Source organism: Zalophus californianus, chromosome X (assembly GCF_009762305.2).
Source record: "Zalophus californianus isolate mZalCal1 chromosome X, mZalCal1.pri.v2, whole genome shotgun sequence".
NCBI classification, from domain to species: Eukaryota; Metazoa; Chordata; class Mammalia; order Carnivora; family Otariidae; genus Zalophus; species Zalophus californianus.
In genome coordinates, this window is record NC_045612.1 from 101,565,462 (window position 1) to 101,585,757 (window position 20,296).

Genomic DNA, 20,296 nt, shown 5'->3' on the forward strand with positions numbered 1-20,296 from the left:
CAAAATTATTTTTAAAATAAAGATTGAGAAAACATTAATAATAGGGTGGGAGGATGGGTTAGTCCAGTGATGGGTATTAAGGAGGGCACGTAACTGGATGGAGCACCGGGTGTTACACGCAAACAATGAATCGTGGATCACTACATCAAAAACTAACGATGTCCATTTGCAACAACGTGGATGGAACTGGAGGGTATTATACTAAGCGAAATAAGTCAATCAGAGAAAGACATGTATCATGTGATCTCACTGATATGAGGAATTCTTAATCTCAGGAAGAAACTGAGGGTTGCTGGAGTGGTGGGGGGGTGCGAGGGATGGGGTGGCTGGCTGATGGACATTGGGGAGGGTATGTGCTATGGTGAGCGCTGTGAATTGTGTAAGACTGTTGAATCACAGACTGTACCTCTGAAACAAAAATACATTATATGTTAAAAAAAAAAAAAGAAGATAGTAGGAAGGGAAAAAACTAAGGGGGGGGAAATCGGAGGGGAGATGAACATGAGAGACTATGGAGTCTGAGAAAACAACTGAGGGTTCTAGAGGGGAGGGGGCGTCGGGGGATGGGTTAGCCTGGTGATGGGTATTAAAGAGGGCACGTACTGAATGGAGCACTGGGTGTTATACACAAATGGTGAATCATGGAACACTACATCAAGAAACTAATGATGTAATGTATGGTGATTAATATAACATAAAATTAAAAATGTAAAAAAAATTAAAAAATAACTAATGTATATGGTGACTAACATAACATAAAACGAAATTAAAAAACAATAAAAAGAATATATATGTTAAAATGTTGTAAGTCAGGTATTACTTCTCTAAGAAAATATTGTCTGCATCTAAATCTTTGAAGCACCTTCAACAACATTGGTTTCATTTGACAAAATCAAACAAAACAAAGATATCTTTATTATTATGTAAAACAGACAAACACTTCTAGTTTAATTATCTTCAAAATTTATATGGTTGTACTTGCCTCAATTCAACGTATGTTATTTTTTGTTAGCTCAGGCTGCCATCACAAAATAACCATAGACCAGTTGGCTTAAACAACGCACATTTATTTCTCACAGCTCTGGAAGCTGGGAAGTCCAGATCAAGGTGTTAGCCTAGTGAGGACCCTCTTCTGGCTTGTAGAAGCCACATTCTCATTGTGACTCTCCTGGTGGAGGGGAGGGAGAGGGAGAAAGAAGGAGCGAGGAAGTGGGGTGGAGGGGGGGGTAGAGAGAGAGAGGGAGAGGGAGAGGGACCTTTCTTCTTCTAATAAGGCCACAATTCAATCAGATTAGGGTCTTACCATTATGATCTCATTTAACCTTAATTACTTCCTAAAGATCCTATATCCAGGTGCAGTCACGCTGGGGGTTTGGGCTTCCACGTATTAATTTTGGGGGGATATAATTCAGCCCATAGCACTTTTTATTTGTTTATTAGCATCAGCTTAGCTTAATGGTTCAATGAATAAAACTTGAATAGTTTCTAGTGTGGCTTCTCTGTGCTTTGATTTTGATGGAAATGTACGTAAGTAGCAATAGTCTATCCGCCTCATGTACATTTTCCCATGAACCAGTGACTGAGGCATTGTACTGCAGGTGGCACTCTTTTAAATGTATCTCTTTTCCACACACACACACACACACACACACACACACACACACACACACAAAAGTGTAAAACACAATTTTCCTTAAGATGGCAGTGTCTCCTGTTTTATTAAAACCTATTTAGCTGGATATAAACAAAATAGAATAAATAAAAATCAATAATGCATTAGCTCTGGGAAGATAGGATTTCTTTGAAATATTGAATCTGGAACTCTTTTTCTACCAGTAGTGCATAGCAAAAAATAACTATGCATGGAAACACACTGTAAGGTATATATTTTTTCTCCCACACACCAATAAAAGTCTTGCAGTCAAACGGGCAGATGCTTTTACTTCCCTGAAGGGGGATATCTGTAAAAAGAAAAAAAATTGAATTTGTAGCCTCTGCAACTACCTCTGTTAAAGAAACTAACACATTTTGTTTAGTATTTGGAATTCATATCAAAGTTTCAGTGTGTTTATTTTGATTGTAGCATTTTAAATTCTTTAAAGACATGCTTACTTCGGCATATTTCATGCTTATGGCTGGATTCTTATATGTTCATATATATTTGTGTGTGTGTGTGTGTGATTGTGTGTGTATAGACAGATTGATAAATCGATCAGAAGAGTTTCTGGGCTTTTTTATTAAACCAACCAACCTAGACCCTGAACACTTATAAATTGTAGGCACATCTGGAGAGGTGGTGAAAAAGTACATATTTGTTAATCCTCCATGTGAGAATGTGGAAGAATTTGATTTTGAGGGTTTTAGTTCTAAACACTGAGAACTGGAACACAAAATCAGATCATGATTTTCTCTATTAATAAAGGTGAAAATTTTGTTTTGGAATTTATTTTTTTTTACCTCCACTGGATGGTAAAATATGTTTAAAGGGGAAGTGACTTATTTTTTGTGTTGTTTCTCTGCAGAAGTGAGACACTTTATAGATGCAATGACAATAAAATTGACCATTTTAAGTGTTACGAAAATAATTTTGCCTCTTGAGAGAAACCATATTCTTTCCCCATTTTGATTCCTTACCAGCAAGAGCAAACCTCATTTGTCTGTAGAGGATTGTAAACTTTGCCTATCCATTTGACAGATGACTGAAGATTTTCTAAAAGAAATCTCTCATTTCTTCAGTTGTACTTACATCATTCAGTATATTTAAAAAATGTGACCATAACTTCTTTTTATTTGTATTGAAGAAAATAATTACAGCTTTTTTTTTTTTTTTCCCTATCGGTACGGGACACAGCCTTTTGGAGAAAGGAGCTCATCTTTCCTAGACTGTGTTTTATTCACCATTAATACTGAGACTATACAGTTTTTCTAAAATTACTTATTGTTTTAAAATGACAGAAATATTAAAGTTCCTATTAAGTGGCTATACCTAAACCTGAATTGAAGGGGTAAACTAATTTACATTTTATTATCATTCTTTTCAGGTGACAGAAAGAAAGCAACAGTTGGAGAAATGCTTGAAATTGTCCCGTAAGATGCGAAAGGAAATGAATGCCCTGACGGAATGGCTGGCGGCTACAGATACGGAGCTGACCAAGAGATCAGCAGTTGAAGGAATGCCTAGTAATTTGGATTCTGAAGTTGCCTGGGGAAAGGTAAAACCCATATCACTGAAGGTTATTTTTAACACACCAAGAAACACACAGTAATGTGAGTTTATAAGGAACTATTAATGTGCAACAGTGGTGGAAATACAAGCATTATCTTGCTTCACTTTCCCTTTCCTCAGAAATTCATCAGTAGCCCTTAACTCTGTATTTCTGAATCATGGCAAAACCAGCGGGCCGCTTTATTTAGAAAGAATCTCCCCAAAACTTGTTTAGAATTAGGTAGGTTATGAATAAGTTCCTAAAAGGACATTCATCATTAGTCAGAAAGTGAATCCAAAGATGAGATTCAGCATTCCCTAGCTTGCCTCAGACAGACTGCTTTAGAGGGACACCACCACTATGACCAGGGCAGGGATGAAGAGACTGCAGACAGTTGGGCTGAACAGGGCTCGTAAGAGTAGCAGATTGCTGACGTCGTAATTAAAAAAAAGTACTCAAGGGGTCTATGCAGCCACTGTCATTTCCACTGCCAAAGAGCCCAGGCTTTCCTTTAATCCAAGCTGGTAAGTTCTTGCTCTGTCTCTTGACAGCCAGTCAGATATTTTTGTTCCCCTAAAATGTAAGGTTGGGACACTCATAGCGTCATATTTTTCTCAGTTGATTCATTACTAGATTACTTGAAAGTGCATTGATATAAAGGAAACAGCCAATATTGATAATGTGTTTCATCTTAACCTTTGCTGAGCCATTAGGCATTAAAAAAATAATAATAAATCACAGCTGCACTCTACCCCATTGTTTTTTTAAATTAGCAAACCCTTGCCTGTATCAGTGAGATGTTAAAAAGATCTGTGCTGTATTTCTAATTCAACAATTCTATTTAGATTATCCAAAGTTGGGAAATTTTAATTGCATTATGTAAAAACTTTACAATCATACAGTTCCACCAAAACTGAAAAATGATTTTCTCTATGTAAATTCAGAGGACAAGTAGATGTAAAATGTTGTTACATAAATATTTTTCAAGTAAATAGTAGTGAATGATTTCTTTTTCTTTCCTCTCAGAATAGATTTGTTGGTAGAGATAAGATATTGAATTGTATGTATTAGCTCAAGATCGTATGTGTTGTGAGATTATTTTAGTAGCAAGTATAGAGGGTACAGGCTAAAATTTAAAGTGGCCTTATTTTTTTTCCTTATTACCCAAACAAGTATTATATTTTTGTGTGTGATAATTTGGTTTGAACCAATGGCAATCATATACTTAGATGCAGGCTAGGCTGCTGTAAGAAATAAGCAAAAAAATACCATGGCTCCAAGAAGATAGCGGTTTATTTCTATCTCATTTAAGGTAGATAGTTTTGGATAGGGGAAGTAGTTTTGCTTTAGGAAATTCTCCTAAGAGGTAGTTCCCTTTCATTTCATTGCTCTGCAGTCCTCTGGGTATTAGTATTTTTATGGTAAAACTTGCTCACCACCACACCTCCCTCCCAGCCCACAAAAGGAAGGGAAAACTGGAAGTGGAAGACACCAGCTCTCTCTTAAAGATGTTATAAAAGCTCCGTGCATTATTTTACCCATCTTTCACTTGCCAGAAGTTAGTCACATGATGATGTTTAGCTTCCAGGGAAGATGGCAAAAGATGGGTCCTAATTGGGTGGACGATGTGTTCTGCTAAAATGATGAGTAGATTTTGTTTGAGAGAGAATACATTCTGGGGGACATGTAACAGTTTTGGCCACAGCAGTATCACCCCTGCATTTTGCATCATAAGATAAAGGTTGAGAAGTACTAGGGCCTCTGAGTGGCTCTCTCTGTTGAGCCTCTGACTCTTGGTTTGGGCACAAATCATGATCTCGGGGTCCTGGGGTTGGAGCCTGCTTAAGATTCTCTCTCTCCCTTTGCCTCTTTCCCTCCCCCGGCTTTTGTTGGTGCTCTCTCTCTCTCTCAATCGATAAAATCTTTAAAAAAAAATAAAGGTAGAGAAAGACCTCCATCATCTTTTTCTCTTTATAAAAACCCATGTCCTACTGATGCCAGTTTCTACCATTAAGTACTCATAAACAAACAAGAAGGACCAGACAATCCTTACGATTTGAGGATGAAATATAGTAAAAGGTGCAGGGGGCAAGTAGTAGTACGTGCAGAGGATGCGTGAAAATCATCTAGGCTTTCTTCTCAGTCACCCTCCCCTTAAAAACATCTCTGATTGTTCATATCCAGTTTAATGGGTATATTAGTTTGCTGGGTCTGCTGTAACAGCGTTCCACAGATGGGTAGCTTCAAATGCAGAAATTTATTTTTTCCCTGCTCTAGAGGCTGTGAGTCTGAGGTCAAGGTTTTGGCAGGGTTGGTTTGTTCTGAGGCCTCTCTTCTTGGCTTGTGAATAGCTGTCTTCTCCTGTGTTATATGATCTTCCCTTTGTACATGACTGTGTCCAAATTTCTCTTCTTATAAGGACACTAGCCATATTGGATTAGGACCCACCGTGATGACCTTATTTGACTTAATTGCCTCTTTAAATTTCCTATCTCCAAATTTGGTCACATTCTAAAGTCCTGGGGTTAGGACTTCATCATGTGAACGTTGAGGGGACTCATTTCGGCTCATAACAGTGGGGTAGCTTTATAAGTATAATTTGGAATGCTACCGTAATTGTGCACAAAGGAATAGAGCTAAAAGTAAAGGGGATTTTAAAAATTCTGACTACAATTTACAACTGACTGAGGTGAAACTATGAAAGTATGCCACACAAGAACTCTGAATTCCACAGTCCCCATAAGGTCATTGAGTAAGCCACCTAAGGAGATATTTTTGCATTAACTTCACCATAGAACCATTAGAATATCATACTATCATATAATTAGCTTGGCAAACATTTCTAGATTATTCTTGTCATATTAGAAGGTTTGAGTGGTCTGGAGATGTGTCAGCTTATTGAGTCCATCTGGAAAGTATTTTCCATAAACCAAAGAGCAATACTAGTTTGAGATCCAATAGGAAAAAAGCATGGAAAAGTGGCATTTCTTTTATATATTAATTTACCACTTTTTCTGGATCTTTAAAACACTAAGCTACTAATAATATACTCTAAGACCCCTTAATGGTCAAGTAAAAGTATACACATTTGCATCCAAATTACATGCTTTGTTTAATAAAATCACTTGAAAGGTGCTGAAAGCTTTTTCAAAACTCACAATCATATAATAAAAACATGTGACCTACAGATCTAAAGCAGTCACATTTATGATAATTTTTTAAGAGGAAAAAATCAAACTCATACATGAAACCCCATGATTCCTTAGTACATTCTCATTTCACATGCTGTCTTGGTAGATGGAGAACTTGACTCCAACTGTTAGTCTTGTCTGCTATTTTAAAGAATAAATGTCAGATTTTTTTTTCAAAATAAGTTGAGTATTCATTTACATGCAGTGCATTGAATGTACTTGCCAATCATTCCAAGTATTTTTGACTTGGAGAAAATTTGAATATGTAGAGTCAATTTATTTTAAAAGTGTTTCATTTATTTCTACTGAATTTCAGTTATGTTGATCTAAAAATTATATTTATTTATATATAAAATATTTGAATGTCTAAATAAGAATAATCTTATACATCAAGTTTAGTTACTAATGAAGTATTTACTTAACCATTAGTTTATTCAAACAGCATACTTTCAAATATATTGACTACAATTAAATCCTTTGAGCTTTACTTCTACTTTATTTTAATTATGCTTATTTATTGTGTATCTAGTTCCAGAAAAAAATTATTTAGAGTAGCTTATAGAGATACATATGATTCATCTGGTCAAGCACAAATAGAAAACCAGAGAAAGGGAAAATTATAGTGGGAAACTTTGCACAGAAATATACCCACAATATCCCGTGGATAGTGGAATAGGCAGAGGAGACTAAAGCCTCAAAATCTGGCACCAAGCTGGGGTGCCTGGGTGGATTAGTAGGATAAGCGTCTGGCTCTTGCTTTCAGCTCAGGCCATGATCTCACGGTCATCATCTCAGGGTCATGAAATCAAGCTCTGCGTTGGGCTCCACGCTGAGTACAGAGTCGGCCTGAGATTCTTTACCCCTCCCTCTCCTTTCCACTCTGCTCCTCCCCCAGTGTGCACTTGCTCTCTCTCTCTCTCTCTCTCTCTCTCTCTCTCTCTCCCTCCCCCTCCCTCTCTGTCTCTCAAATATTTAAATAAATAAAAATCTAAAAATAAAATTTGGCACCAAGCTTCCTATTGAGCAAAATAAAAAGTAAACATTTTTTTTTTTTTTTACCATGCTAAGAACACTTAACTTGAGACCTAGCCAGTTAACATTTTTTAGGTATACAATACTGTATTGTTAGCTATAGGCAAAACATTGTACAACAGATCTCTAGAGTTTATTTATTCATCTTGTATAACTGAAATGGAAGTAAACATACTTCTGAGATTCAAAGTGTTGAAATTATTAAAACTATCATTAAAATAGTTTTAATGTGCTAATGAGAGTGTTTTTCTAAAATTTAGATACAGAAGAAAAATTAGACAGGATCATAAATGAGATAGCACCTTGATTAATATTCTTATAATAAACATAATAAAAAGGTTTATGTTGCCATTTTTCTCTCAGCATGCTTCCATGCAAAACCAATGCCATGAGCCTGACCCTGGACTTTCCATGTCTTCTTCATGAATGAGTATCGGGAGTTTGGCACTCCAGGGTCCTTTTGATAGGCCAACGATGTTGTAGAAATGAACTTTCCAAAACAAAAATCTCTCATTTAGGTTTTACACCTGCTCCAAATTCTATAGTCACATGTTCATAGGTTTTAGAACACATAGCTCTCCCAAAATATACTGAGTGCTATATGAAACATTTCAAAATGTTTAGAAGTACCATCTACTTGGGGAAGACTATAAACCTGAGAATCTCTTAGGTATCTCAAATCAGATTTTTGGTGGTCTCAAGAAGAGAAAGAATGAGAGAACTTCCAGAAGTAGCTAGGGTAGGATGGTAGCAAGGCTGATTACCTGGAGACACAGCTGGGAAGCAGGAAAAACTGTCCTGTCAGCTCCCACCATATGCTTATGCTTCCAGACTTCAGTTACAGAGGAAAAAATGAACACATTTAAAAGGTAGTCTAAAGTTTTAAAAGGTAAAAAAAAAAATTAAAGTCAAATAACAGGAAGCAGACATTTTAGAATAATAACAGAAATGAGATAAAAGTTTAATAATGGGAGTTGGAAAGTTATATATATATAGTTAATGCTAATTTGAAATTCCTAAAGCTCAGTAGCCCTTTCCCTGTATTTTGAAGTTCAGTCTACCTCCATTAAAGTGGTGATAAAGAGGGAAAAATTAATATTAAGATTTTGAGGGGCACCTGGGTGGCTCAGTTGATTAAGCATCTGCCTCTTGATTTTGGCTCAGGTCATGATCTCAGCATCGTGAGATTGAGTCCCATGTTGGGCTCTGTGCTGAATGTGGAGCCTGTTTAAGATTCTCTCTCTCCCTCTGCCTCTTCCTGCCCCCTGCTCAATCTCTCTCCCTCTCTCAAAAAAAAAAAAAAAAAAAAGGATTTTGAAAGTGTGAATCACTCCTACCTGCATGGTCTGGACGACAGAGATGGCTTGAGGAAACTGTAACTGTCATGTTTGTGACAGTTTCAAGATTAGACATTGTCCCTCTTCATATCTTACAAATCTCTGTTAAGGGAGTTTGCCGGGTTGAAATCAGAAACACTGATGTCTATAGAGTAGAAACAGACACAGTGGAAGGAAATGGTAAGGCAAACTAGAAGAGATTAGTAGCACCTGGGGAGTTTGAGGACCAGCACTGCACAGGATCCCTGAGCTGTCATGACAGCTTCTATCTTCTTGGACTAGTGCATGGGCATTAACAATTTCACTTGCCAAGAGAACAAGAAAAAATATGTTTTGTTCACTGGTGTTTCCCCTGCACATAAAATAATAATGACTCATAGTGCATGCTCAGTAAATATCCATTCAATAAAATAAATTGCAATTTAAGAGATGACAATTAAAACATAATGACAAAACATTTTTTTGAGAGAAGAGGAAAACGCCGGTGTGCTTCGAAAACTATGGTAAGTTTTAGAACAAATGGAAACATGAACAATCATCTGATTAAATACTCCCATTTTATAGATGCAAAAATAGAAGTCCTGGCACACAGCAAACCCACAATTAAAATCCAATACTATCTTTGATTTCATTGGCCGTTTCCCACTATAATTATTGTTAGAATTCATATTTTCTTATAATTTTAAGGTAATCTAATTCTAAAGTGACAAAAAAGTTATTTGTCATTCACAATAAAAAAAATATACACAATGGCTAAATTTAAAGTGCAGATTAAATAAGTCTGCATGAAAATAATAAAATGACAATCCTGTGTGCATTTGTCTTAAAGTCACTTTGATTAGTTGGATATAAGTCCATTGATTCTCAATATCCCATTATGGCTTCAATTATTTAGCATAGGAATTGAGCACAAAAAATAACTGTAGGAAAGTAGATAGTTATATGATTAAATAGAAGTTTGTATCTCCGATGATCATTATGTTTGGAAAATGTAAGCTTCAGCAAAGTTTAATCCATATGATTTTCTGATTTAACCACTAGCAGATTTCATGTATTTCCAATTTAGTTTCAGTAGTCAAAAATTCAAAGCCACTTAAATAATTCAGCTATATTAAAGCCCTTTTAATATTCACAGTGTTATATAAAAATTAAAATGATCAAATATAATTCCCTGGAAAAATTATTTCAGTTCTTTTATACTTTAAATCCATCAGCTTTTGGAGAGTTCATATCTCTTATTTTTCATAAATTGACCATTAGATTTTATTAACAGCAGCGTCGGGATACCAAGAGATGCCTGAGAGAATCACACATACACACAAACGTTGAATTCAATTCAGGGTGTTAAATAATGCAAAATAATTGATGTCTCAAAAGCCACTTATGTAACAAGTCATTGTGATTTTCATTTTGATTTCAGGGACAGGTTTTTATAATATTCAACATGAGGAAGAACAGTGATAAGTTTCCTCAATTATCTTTCTGCCTTCACTTCAGTCCTAAAATTTAGTGACAATCACCCAATAAAATCCTGTGACAATGCATCATTTTGTTTGCCAATTGGTTCTCAGCATTGGCTGCACATTGAAATCACCTGGGAAAATTTAAAAGCCTATCAATGCCTGGAGCCTACCCCAGAAATTATGATTTAATTGGCCTGAGTGTGGCCAGTGTCTCTAATAATTCAGCAAAGTTTGAGAACCACTAGATAATGCAATACAAGTACTCTTATGAGGTCTACATTCAGTTTAGTCAACCATGGCCTGTATTTTTTTTAAACAATTACCTTTCACAGTTTAAAGAAATCTGGCCTCTGGTCCTAGATTATCTGGATAATTGCTTCAACTCATCACTCCTCTCAGCTATAAAAGCATGAGAACTATTACTTATTTCTAAAGTCTGTTACACTATCATCCCCATGAAAAATTACGTATCTTTTTTTTAAAGCGAGCATAGTAATTTATCTGTGAAGTGAAATAACACTAGCAGGCCATTAACTTGGTACAATGAATGCATCAAGCAGCTGTTACTTAGAAAATAGAACATCTGTTAAATGCCATTGGAGTCACTATTCACTGTCATTATAGTTATAGCTATAATTTCTGTTCTGCACATTCTGCTTTCATGAAATTCTTCTTTAATAGACAATACATTATTAATAAAAAGTCAATACACATTGCCATAAAATCTACTATTTAATGTTTTATGTTCTTTTTTGATTTATCATTATATTATTCCGTCACATTAGCCTAATAATAAAATGTGTCCTAAACCTCTAGCCATGACAGAGAAATGTAGGGACCTGCAAAAACAATATCATATTTTATCACACTTAAGACATTAGATTGTATGATACACCGTTGATTTAATTACAGCTGTTGTAGATCAAAAGAAACACCACCACCTTAAAAACAAATACAAATTCTAAGTGTCATGTCAATTTCAGAAATCTTAATATGGGAGAAATGCATTTTATAATAGAAATAATGTAATTTTTAAATTCTTTTCCCATAACTATATTTTGTACCTAGAGGTGAAAGAACTCTCTCCCATTCCTGATGACCAGAAATGGTATAATTATGTGGACTAACAAAATGCCGAATCCACTTGGGAAGGGGAACATTTTAAAACATCCTTTTGGGTGTGTTAGTTAACCCTTCATCCATATTAGAGGGAAGTTGCATAAGAGATTAAGAAAAAGCTAAAATAAATAAGAATTCAGTAGCATTTTAGTAAAGGGAGGAAGATATATGGAAATGGTATTGTGGCACTTTTTTTTTTTTTAACTAAATGTGGGACTGAATGACGATAGAACCTATGGGACAGGAGACATTCAGAGATGAAGAAGGTTGGGGAGGGGAGTGGGAATGACAGTACGTCAGAGGAGTTATCTTAAGAATCTAAGTCACTGGGAAATTCCAGGAAAACTTTTGGAAGCCATTGGACCTCTGAAAATGTGAGAGGTCAAGTCCAGGTGGGCTGTGTTTCTCTGCGCCTGTCAGAAAATAGTTGTGGATGTGTTCCTGTGGGATTAGATAATTAATCTTACACTTTTTACTATTTCACCTTTAAATAAAATTAACAAAAATGTTTCCATCTCATGATGGTGTGATCATTAGAAACCAACAGAATGAGTTTTCCCATCCTGCTAACCCATCAGTGAAATGAATTGATAAGCTGATGAGTGAATCCTGAACCTAAGGCCATTTTAAATTAGACTCGAGTGATTTAACTTTCAGATATGAAGAATGAATCAGAATGTATTTTCCATCCTTCACTTGAACACATGGGTATCTTTATTAGGAGAAGTTAACCTATGCCACCCCTTTTTTAATAAGGAAATTGGAGTAGGATTTGAAAATTTTTATGGCTAGGAAGAAGTCGACAACAAATTTATGTCTTTGAAATCATGGAAATTAGTGTTTAATATTTTGACTCTATGCTGGAACTGGTATCAAATGTTACAAATTAAACATATGGACAGTAAAAGTATGTTAGATTTTATGGCAGTTAATATTCAAACTGAGTAGTACTCTTAGCTGATATTTTTTCTATGTCATTAAAAACCCCTGGTGCCAGGCGTGTAGTTCACATTAAGCTGCTGGTGAAACTCCCGAAATTGGACTTATGGCCATCTCATAGGTCAAAATAAAACTGAATGTGATAATTTTGTTTTTTATTCAGCCTTAAAATCAACCCTAGAAGCTGTCACATTACTACAAGATTGAAAAAAAAAAAAATCCCTAAAAGTTGAGTTACGACTTCATCAATTTAGTCACTGAATTTGAACTTGTCCATTCATTAGGGTAGACCCTTCAGGACCTTCTCCATCCCTCACCTAACACAGCAGCCAAAGAAGGCATGCGTGCTGAGGATTGGATTGGATTGGATGCTTTTTAAGAGAAGAAAGTATCATGTTTGATCAGCTCTTTCTCCCCATCTCACCAACCGCTTAAGAAACTACATCCCTTCGAGAGGCATGAGTGAGGGTTTGGAAAGAATGGCCAAAACAGTAGCTGGATTTCAGTCCAGTAGTTCAGTTCTCAATACATCAGCAAGCATAGACATTCTTATTGTACAGGAAACCATTAGAGCCAAGGAATAGTTCCTTGACCTCATAAAATTTACCTTTTTATTTTCCAGTAAGTACTCCATATTTTTCTTTTGGTGGCTTTTGATTCTGACCTTCATATTTTCTGGATTGTTTGGCACATGGTCTGTAGTCAATCCAAACCATCCGATCCTTAATGGTGAACTTCAGTTCCAAGTATCCCCCCTCCCTTAAAGCCATTCATGCTCATCCCAGCCATGACTCATTTTTGTCAAACAATTACATTCTTTCTAGTATGATGCCAAATTACTTGATTGTGCTTTAGCCTTTCTCTGCAGCTACACTGTGGGTAAAATTAAAGCAGGGTATGCAAAGACTACCTCCTTTCTAATCTCTGGCAGTGAATGACACAGTACAGAGTGGATATTAAGCACCAAAAGCAAATTCACTAATTGATACTTTACTGAGATCTTCAGAAAGTCAGATCAGTGTATTTTTTGAAGTCTAAGATGATAATATTTTAAAGTAAATGTTATACACCTGAAACTAAGGGAAAAATACTTTTTGTAGGAAAAATAAAAATCTGTTCAATGAGCACAATATTTTTCCTTATGAAAAATAGAATTTATACAAATTATTTAATACCAGTTTGTTCTTGAATGCCAAATGTGAAGATTTAACTCTAGGTTTATTTTTACACTAAGAGTGGAAAGAGTGAATCACTTTTGGTGCTATTATCACCACGATAGTCACTGCTTTTTTTCAAGTTCATGTTCATCATGACAATAACTTTCATGCCTTTGAGTTGTATCCTATAATATTGGGGAAACCGAAGTGACACTAGAAATTATCTACATTTCCTATTTTATTCTTTTCATTAACTGAATGAAGTATCCCTAGACATTAAACATTTTCTCTTGAAAATTAGCTATAGAATTTTGGCAGATGTTTAATCCATAATAGTTGGTTGTGATCCATGAACTTTCTGCAACACTATGTCCTAAATTCAAAACTTCTAACCCTTCTGAGATTTGGAAATTTCCATGGTCTTCAATTACATTTCCTGGCATAGAAAAGACAAATGTCTGTTTATACAACTTTTTATATCAAAGCCAAAACATAGTGTCATCTTTAAGACAGTTTTTACCAATCCAAACACAAAGTAAGAGTCAACTTTGTGAGGTGTTATCTTTGCAAATAAATAATCTCTGGTGACAAGCCACTAGTCTGGAATGAATGTAGGAAGGAGGGCATGTTCATTTGCCTATCTTTCCATATCTTTGACAAATACATCTTGAGTATGAGTATTATAAGAACAGAAACTTTCTCTGTCATTTTATTGTGAATAGAACAATGGCCACCATATACGGTTGTAAAAGTTGTGTTGTACACAAGGATGCAGATGAAAGGAATGAAAGGGATAAAATCTAGCCCAGGACCACACACAAGTCAAACTCCAGAGGGGCTGTTTTCATGCAAAGGAGGCATTTCTCATTAATTTTCTTAAAGACATTAACTAGAATCACCTATGTCGTTGCTACAACAGTGATGTCTTTAGTAGGAGCTCAGTAACATTTATGATTGCTACATGAAGGAATTCCTTCTATGAACAGCTAAGTTCACCCATGTATTACAGATGACACCTGCATTACAGCTAACCCTTTACACGGTAGCCAATAAATGCATTTGGCAATAATTACTTGAATTTCAGGTATTTTTTCTATTGGAAAAGAAAAACACAAATACAAAAGATTATTTTGGGATAGGAGAAACAGTATTTTTGTGCACAAATTACTTTATACAGTCTTTTTACCAAATTTATTCCCCCTATTTTTGTGATATGAAAGGCAAAAACAAAATGTTTATATGTAGTGATTTTGAGTACAACAGGCCTGAGCATGTGAAGGAAAGACAACCATAGAGCATCTAGAAATTAAAGATGAGATACAAGCTGGCCTCATAGAGACCCTCGCTCTCAGTCTCGATTACTTGGACCACCTCTGTTATTCTCTGGGCATGTTTCATTTGCCTCTTTGCAGGTGGGTTTCCTCCTCTTTCTTCCCGTTGCTGTTTCCAGTGATTTTGTCTTACTATGGCTTTGGTTTGCTGTGGTGAAAACATCTCTTCCATTTCTAAATGACTTAGCTGGTGTGTTATCACAGTCCTTGTATCTTTCAGTTAAACTTCTTGTGAGGACCTGGTCTGGCTTACTCCCTAGTGAAATGTCCCACAACTGAGTGAGGACAAGAAAGGGACCAGGGCAGAGGCAGGGAAGTGCAAGGTGGTCACCTGGTCAGCCATGATACATCACCAGAAAAGGGCTGGGGGTAGAGCTGACTGTAGACATTTGTACCAGGATCAGTTTTTCTATCAACTTTCTACATAATTTCTAATATTAAATGTGCTTGTTTTCAAGTTTTGTAAATCAAGTCTTAGAAAGTGGTGGTGCTTTCTTAGGGGTTTTCCTGTTACCTCTTTATTTTCACAGACCTCTAATTGAAATTAAGTATTTTTTTTCAATGACGAATGTGAGCAGCAAACCCCAGTAATAGCTGCATTTCCTGCAACTTTGCCATCAGTAAAAATGGCAGATAATTTTACATCACGTTCTAGTCATTGTATAAATTCCAAGACACCAGTTATGGTCATCACTGCTTTCAAATTATCCTAAAGATCTGCTGCTAGATTATTGTAGTTACACACGTTAGGCAAGAAGACAGTTATTACTATCTTACAGGTTTTAAAAAGATATTTTGTATATTGTTTTCCGGTAGAACTCCTTTTCTTTAAAATCCAGTGGACTTACATTTATTTTTTAAAAAATATTATTATGAGAGGGGCGCCTGGGTGGCTCAGTGGGTTAAGCATCTGCCTTCAGCTCAGGTCATGATCTTGGGGTCCTGGGATCGAGCCCCGCATCAGGCTCCTTGTTCAGCGGGGAGTCTGTTTCTCCCTCTGCCTCTCCTGCTCCCCCTGCTCGTGCACATTCTCTCTCTGTCAAATAAAGAAATAAAATCTTTAAAAAATATTATTATGAGAAAGAGTCCTTACGTTTCACCAGATTCCAAATAGGTTTGTGGCACCAAAATGCTGAAAATTTCTACTGTAGAAATACAAGAGCACACTAATTGCTGAATTTTCTAAAAGCAGTTGCTTATTTGTGGATGAGGTTTCTAAGGTCTGTCTTCACCCAGTACATTTACAAATTAATATAAATATGTTTAGATGAACAATATGTATGTTTATCTGTTAAATGTAAACAATCATAAATAGAAATTCATCATGTTTCTGTATACATATATGCTTATATATACCCAGTAAGGAAACTACAATGTATATGGTATGATTTTCATCATTCATAAAGACATATGGAAGTTTTAAATCATTGAAAAATCTTACCAGAGTAACCATACTCACAGCCATTTCAAAAGCATTAAATCTAAAGACTAGAGTATATTACTCCAAGCTCAAATACTGTCCTTTTCACAGGCTACTCAGAAAGAGATTGAGAAACAGAAGGTTCACCTGAAGAGTGTCACAGAGCTAGGAGAGGCCTTGAAAACGGTTTTGGGCAAGAAGGAAACCTTGGTGGAAGATAAACTGAGTCTTCTGAATAGTAACTGGATAGCTGTCACTTCCCGAGCTGAAGAGTGGTTAAACCTTTTGTTGGTAAGAGAAGAGGCTAGAGGATTTTCAACCCCTCTCCATTATGAGAAGGAAATTATGTATGCTTTGAATAACGACATTTATGTCTGCACATTCCTCAACTTCACATAAATGGTGGCTCTTAACACCTTTAACTATATTTTAATATTTTGCCATGTCTCTGCTGTATTTTATATGGAGATCACACCTAAGTATGATTTGACTGATACTAATATTTTTTGCCTTTTAACATTATAGAAAGTAGGACAAATCTTTGAAGAATATTATCTAACCAATGTTATATCATGGTATATCTCTGTAATATTAAGGAATACCGGAAACACATGGAAAACTTTGACCAGAATGTGGATTACATCACAAACTGGATCATTCAGGCTGAAGCACTTTTGGATGAATCTGAGAAAAAGAAACCTCAGCAAAAAGAAGACATACTTAAGGTAGCAAATAAAATATTATGAAAAGTAATTTTCTAACTGCACACCAATTATGTTGATCATCAAGGAGTTCTTAATAAGAATGAAAAAAGTTCTTCCTCTCTTCCTTCTTTCCCCCTCCTATTCTCCTTCCCTCCCTACTTTCTTAATTCACGTGGGGGTTAATGACTTTGAAGAGTTTTGTAATCTGGATATCTGTTCATATCCACCTCTCACCTAATTACCCAAAACAAAGTCTGATGACAAAGGGATTCCAGGATTTATTTTGGTGTCATTTTGCAAATTCCTGCCCATTTGACTTGTTAGTACTGTGTTCTTATAGCTAACATAAGGATCAGTTTCCCGGTATCATTCAGAGCCTATCTGAGTAAACACCTGAAATCCAGTCATCTGGACATTTTGCCTATGCAATATCCAAATCTTCGTAATTAGTAACAGTACTGAGCTTATATAAATCTGGATGTTTTTATTTTTAACTATATGTAAAATAAACATGGCTTTGTGTTCTCTGTTTGTGTATTGAAACCAATTATTAGGATGTCCTGAGTCATCTTTCTGAAAGGCAACTTAATCTTCATTAAAAAAAAAAAAGTGGTGCCTATAAAAGGATATGAGAGGTATAATGTGTGAATTTATCTTATTGATACTATGTTATCTCCATTTGATAACATCTTTCAAAAGTAAATAGGAAGAGTTGAATTTTAACAAATTCCATTTAAATTAATGATTCCTTATTTTGTTTTGCCAAAATAATGGTAATTAACTAGTGGGTTGCTATTTAACACTCAAAAATTGTAGTTTCTGTCTGAACAATTCATTTGTTTCTTTTTTATGAAAATTACTCTTTTCCCAAGATTATAGTTTATTTTTAATGAAAAACTGTTGATGTATTTCAGGCTACCCAAAACATATTCACTCTGTTGTGTGTACCTTATCTTACTCTCTCTTGTCCTTTGATGTGTAGTTAAGGAATGCCATCTTATGGTGAATTTCCTTCAAGGCCTTTGAATTAATAGGACCTGAGTGGTTTCACTTATACCCTCTCTGACCCCTTGAGTCAGGCAGAACCTTCCTCACTCCCTCTGTCTGTGACACAGAACCCTTATCTGTTGGAAAATCCATTTTTTTCCCCATGACACTCAATATAATAAAAAGGAACTCAAAAGTACCCAGGAGGAATAGAAAATTGTTCTTCAGCTTTCCTCCTGAGCATATATTAAGGTTGCTCCACAGCTATGAAATTTAGAGTAAGTTAAGATAAAATAAGACTAAATATTCAATATTATGATTGTTGCGGGCAACATAGAGAAGTCAGGAAAATATCCCTCATCCTTCCTCAGACTGAAAATAAGCCTAGACTCAGTTTAAACAAGGACGGTGATCTATTTTCCTGAGATGGCACACATTCTCAGTCTCCTCTATTTTATGGATGTTGGCTTTTTTTCCTCCCTCTGTATTCCTTTGCATGTACTCGTTCTTTCTTTCTCTTTCTCTTTTTCACTCTCTGGCTCTCTCTCAACTTCCATTTAATTACTAACGTCAAGCCCTGTCTCTTGCTCACGGAATATAGCGTTTAAAGGCTGAAATGAATGACATGCGCCCAAAGGTGGATTCCACGCGTGACCAAGCAGCAAACCTGATGGCAAACCGCGGCAACCACTGCAGGAAAGTAGTAGAGCCCAAAATCTCAGAGCTCAACCACCGATTTGCAGCCATTTCTCACAGAATTAAGACTGGAAAGGTAGGAAGATCTGCTCCAAGGTGGAAACTAGTGATAAATGATCTCTTGCGAAGGTTGCGCAGTACTCTGAAGGGGGCAAGCGACCCCCACAGCAAGGTTTTCAAAAAGAAAATGAAGGCCAAAATGTATATAAGGAAATTTTACCACTGAATCTCAGGGGAGATCAATCTCCCCGCTACCCCCCACCAGTCTCCCTGTCTCTCTCTCTCTCTGTCATTTTTCCTTTCATGCCACAGCTATTCTAGAACTGCATTCTGTACTGGTTTACATATGTACTTTCAGGGGTAACCTACAGCAAAGTAACAAATAGCATGCTGCAGGCCAACAACAACAAAAAAGCACAAAAGACATCCATCTAAGGAAAGCATTACTGACTTATTTTGCCAAATATAATATTGCTTGTGTGTAATATGGATCAAATATCCAAAATGGGGCCTTGTATATCTCCTGCATGACCTAGGGTGTTTGTATCTCTTTATTGGTTGTGCACATGTGTGTATGTGTGTATATTTAACTCGCTCTTGCTAATTGCCGATACTTACTGTGACGAAACCCATTAGGCTACAATGACATGCTCAAGCCATGAAAACAAATGATTGCAAAGCTTATATATCTTAATTTTGTAATTTTATATGTCTATCTATATTCAGTTTAATGAAGAACCAGGGGTTATGGAACTTTTGCATGATAACCCTTTATATTTGTGTAACATTTAATGAACACAAAATCTTACCTAATAGGTAGCTTGCAAAAATATATAAAAATATATAAATCCAACTTTTTTGGGTTAGTGTCAAGTTGCAAGGTAATTACCCCCAATTTTATAAAATGTCAATTGACACATTTTTCAATATATATAATATACTTTCAAATACAAAAATGTATGTAAAATAAATATATGTATTTACATATACAGATAATTGCTATAAGTAATCTTAAGTGAAAAAAACGTTTTTGAAATATTTGTGAGAAAATATGTAATATGTCAGGTAAGTGTTGACCCCTGGAACAATGGGAGAATATGCTTGAAAATTATTTTGAAAAATATGGACACTCAATAATAGCATGATTTGCAATTGCTCTATTTTCTAACGCATTCCAATGTATCACTGTTATATGTACTAGTACATATTTAAAAGAGTTTCTAAAATATATTGAAATGTGATTTGAATTTTAAATACTTTATACCCATGAAACATAGTTAACCTTCAGAACTCGCCTTCCCAAAGCAAAAAGGGTATTAGCTTACCTTAATGCATTGCTTCATCTTTGTAATGTTTAAGTTAACGAGTTAGTGATACTCATTTATGTACTATTTTAAGGAAGCCGTCCTCACCTGGAAAATATCTGAAAGGCTCCAAAATTTACTTTCACAGCATAATTGTTTTTTGTAAGAATTTACTCTGCTGTTTAAGACAATCGTTTTTACTTCTAGGGATTATCATTAGAGTATGTAATATCTAAACAACCAAAGGCTATTTCAGTCATCTTAAGAAATGGATGCTAATACTTCATTCCTAGGTTTTGTATTCCTCCTGTTGTATATATCAGTAAGCTAGAGAATATTTCAGAGGAAACATGCTATTGTTTTCTTGATCCTTTCAACAGTAGATTGAGACAAGTTATGTCACAAGATTG

The 20,296-nt window shown here is 35.6% G+C and overlaps 1 protein-coding gene across 2 annotated transcripts in view; it reads left to right on the forward strand.

Moving 5' to 3' along the window:
- The window catches only part of DMD (dystrophin), a 2,214,577-nt gene that overhangs the window by 965,837 nt on the left and 1,228,444 nt on the right, over positions 1–20,296 (forward strand). For both annotated transcript variants that reach the window (XM_027607979.2, XM_027607980.2), the window contains exons 34-37: positions 3,042–3,212; positions 16,307–16,486; positions 16,792–16,920; positions 18,488–18,658. In XM_027607979.2, coding sequence (XP_027463780.1) covers positions 3,042–3,212; positions 16,307–16,486; positions 16,792–16,920; positions 18,488–18,658 — 651 coding nt within the window. The remainder of the gene's footprint in view (positions 1–3,041; positions 3,213–16,306; positions 16,487–16,791; positions 16,921–18,487; positions 18,659–20,296) is intronic.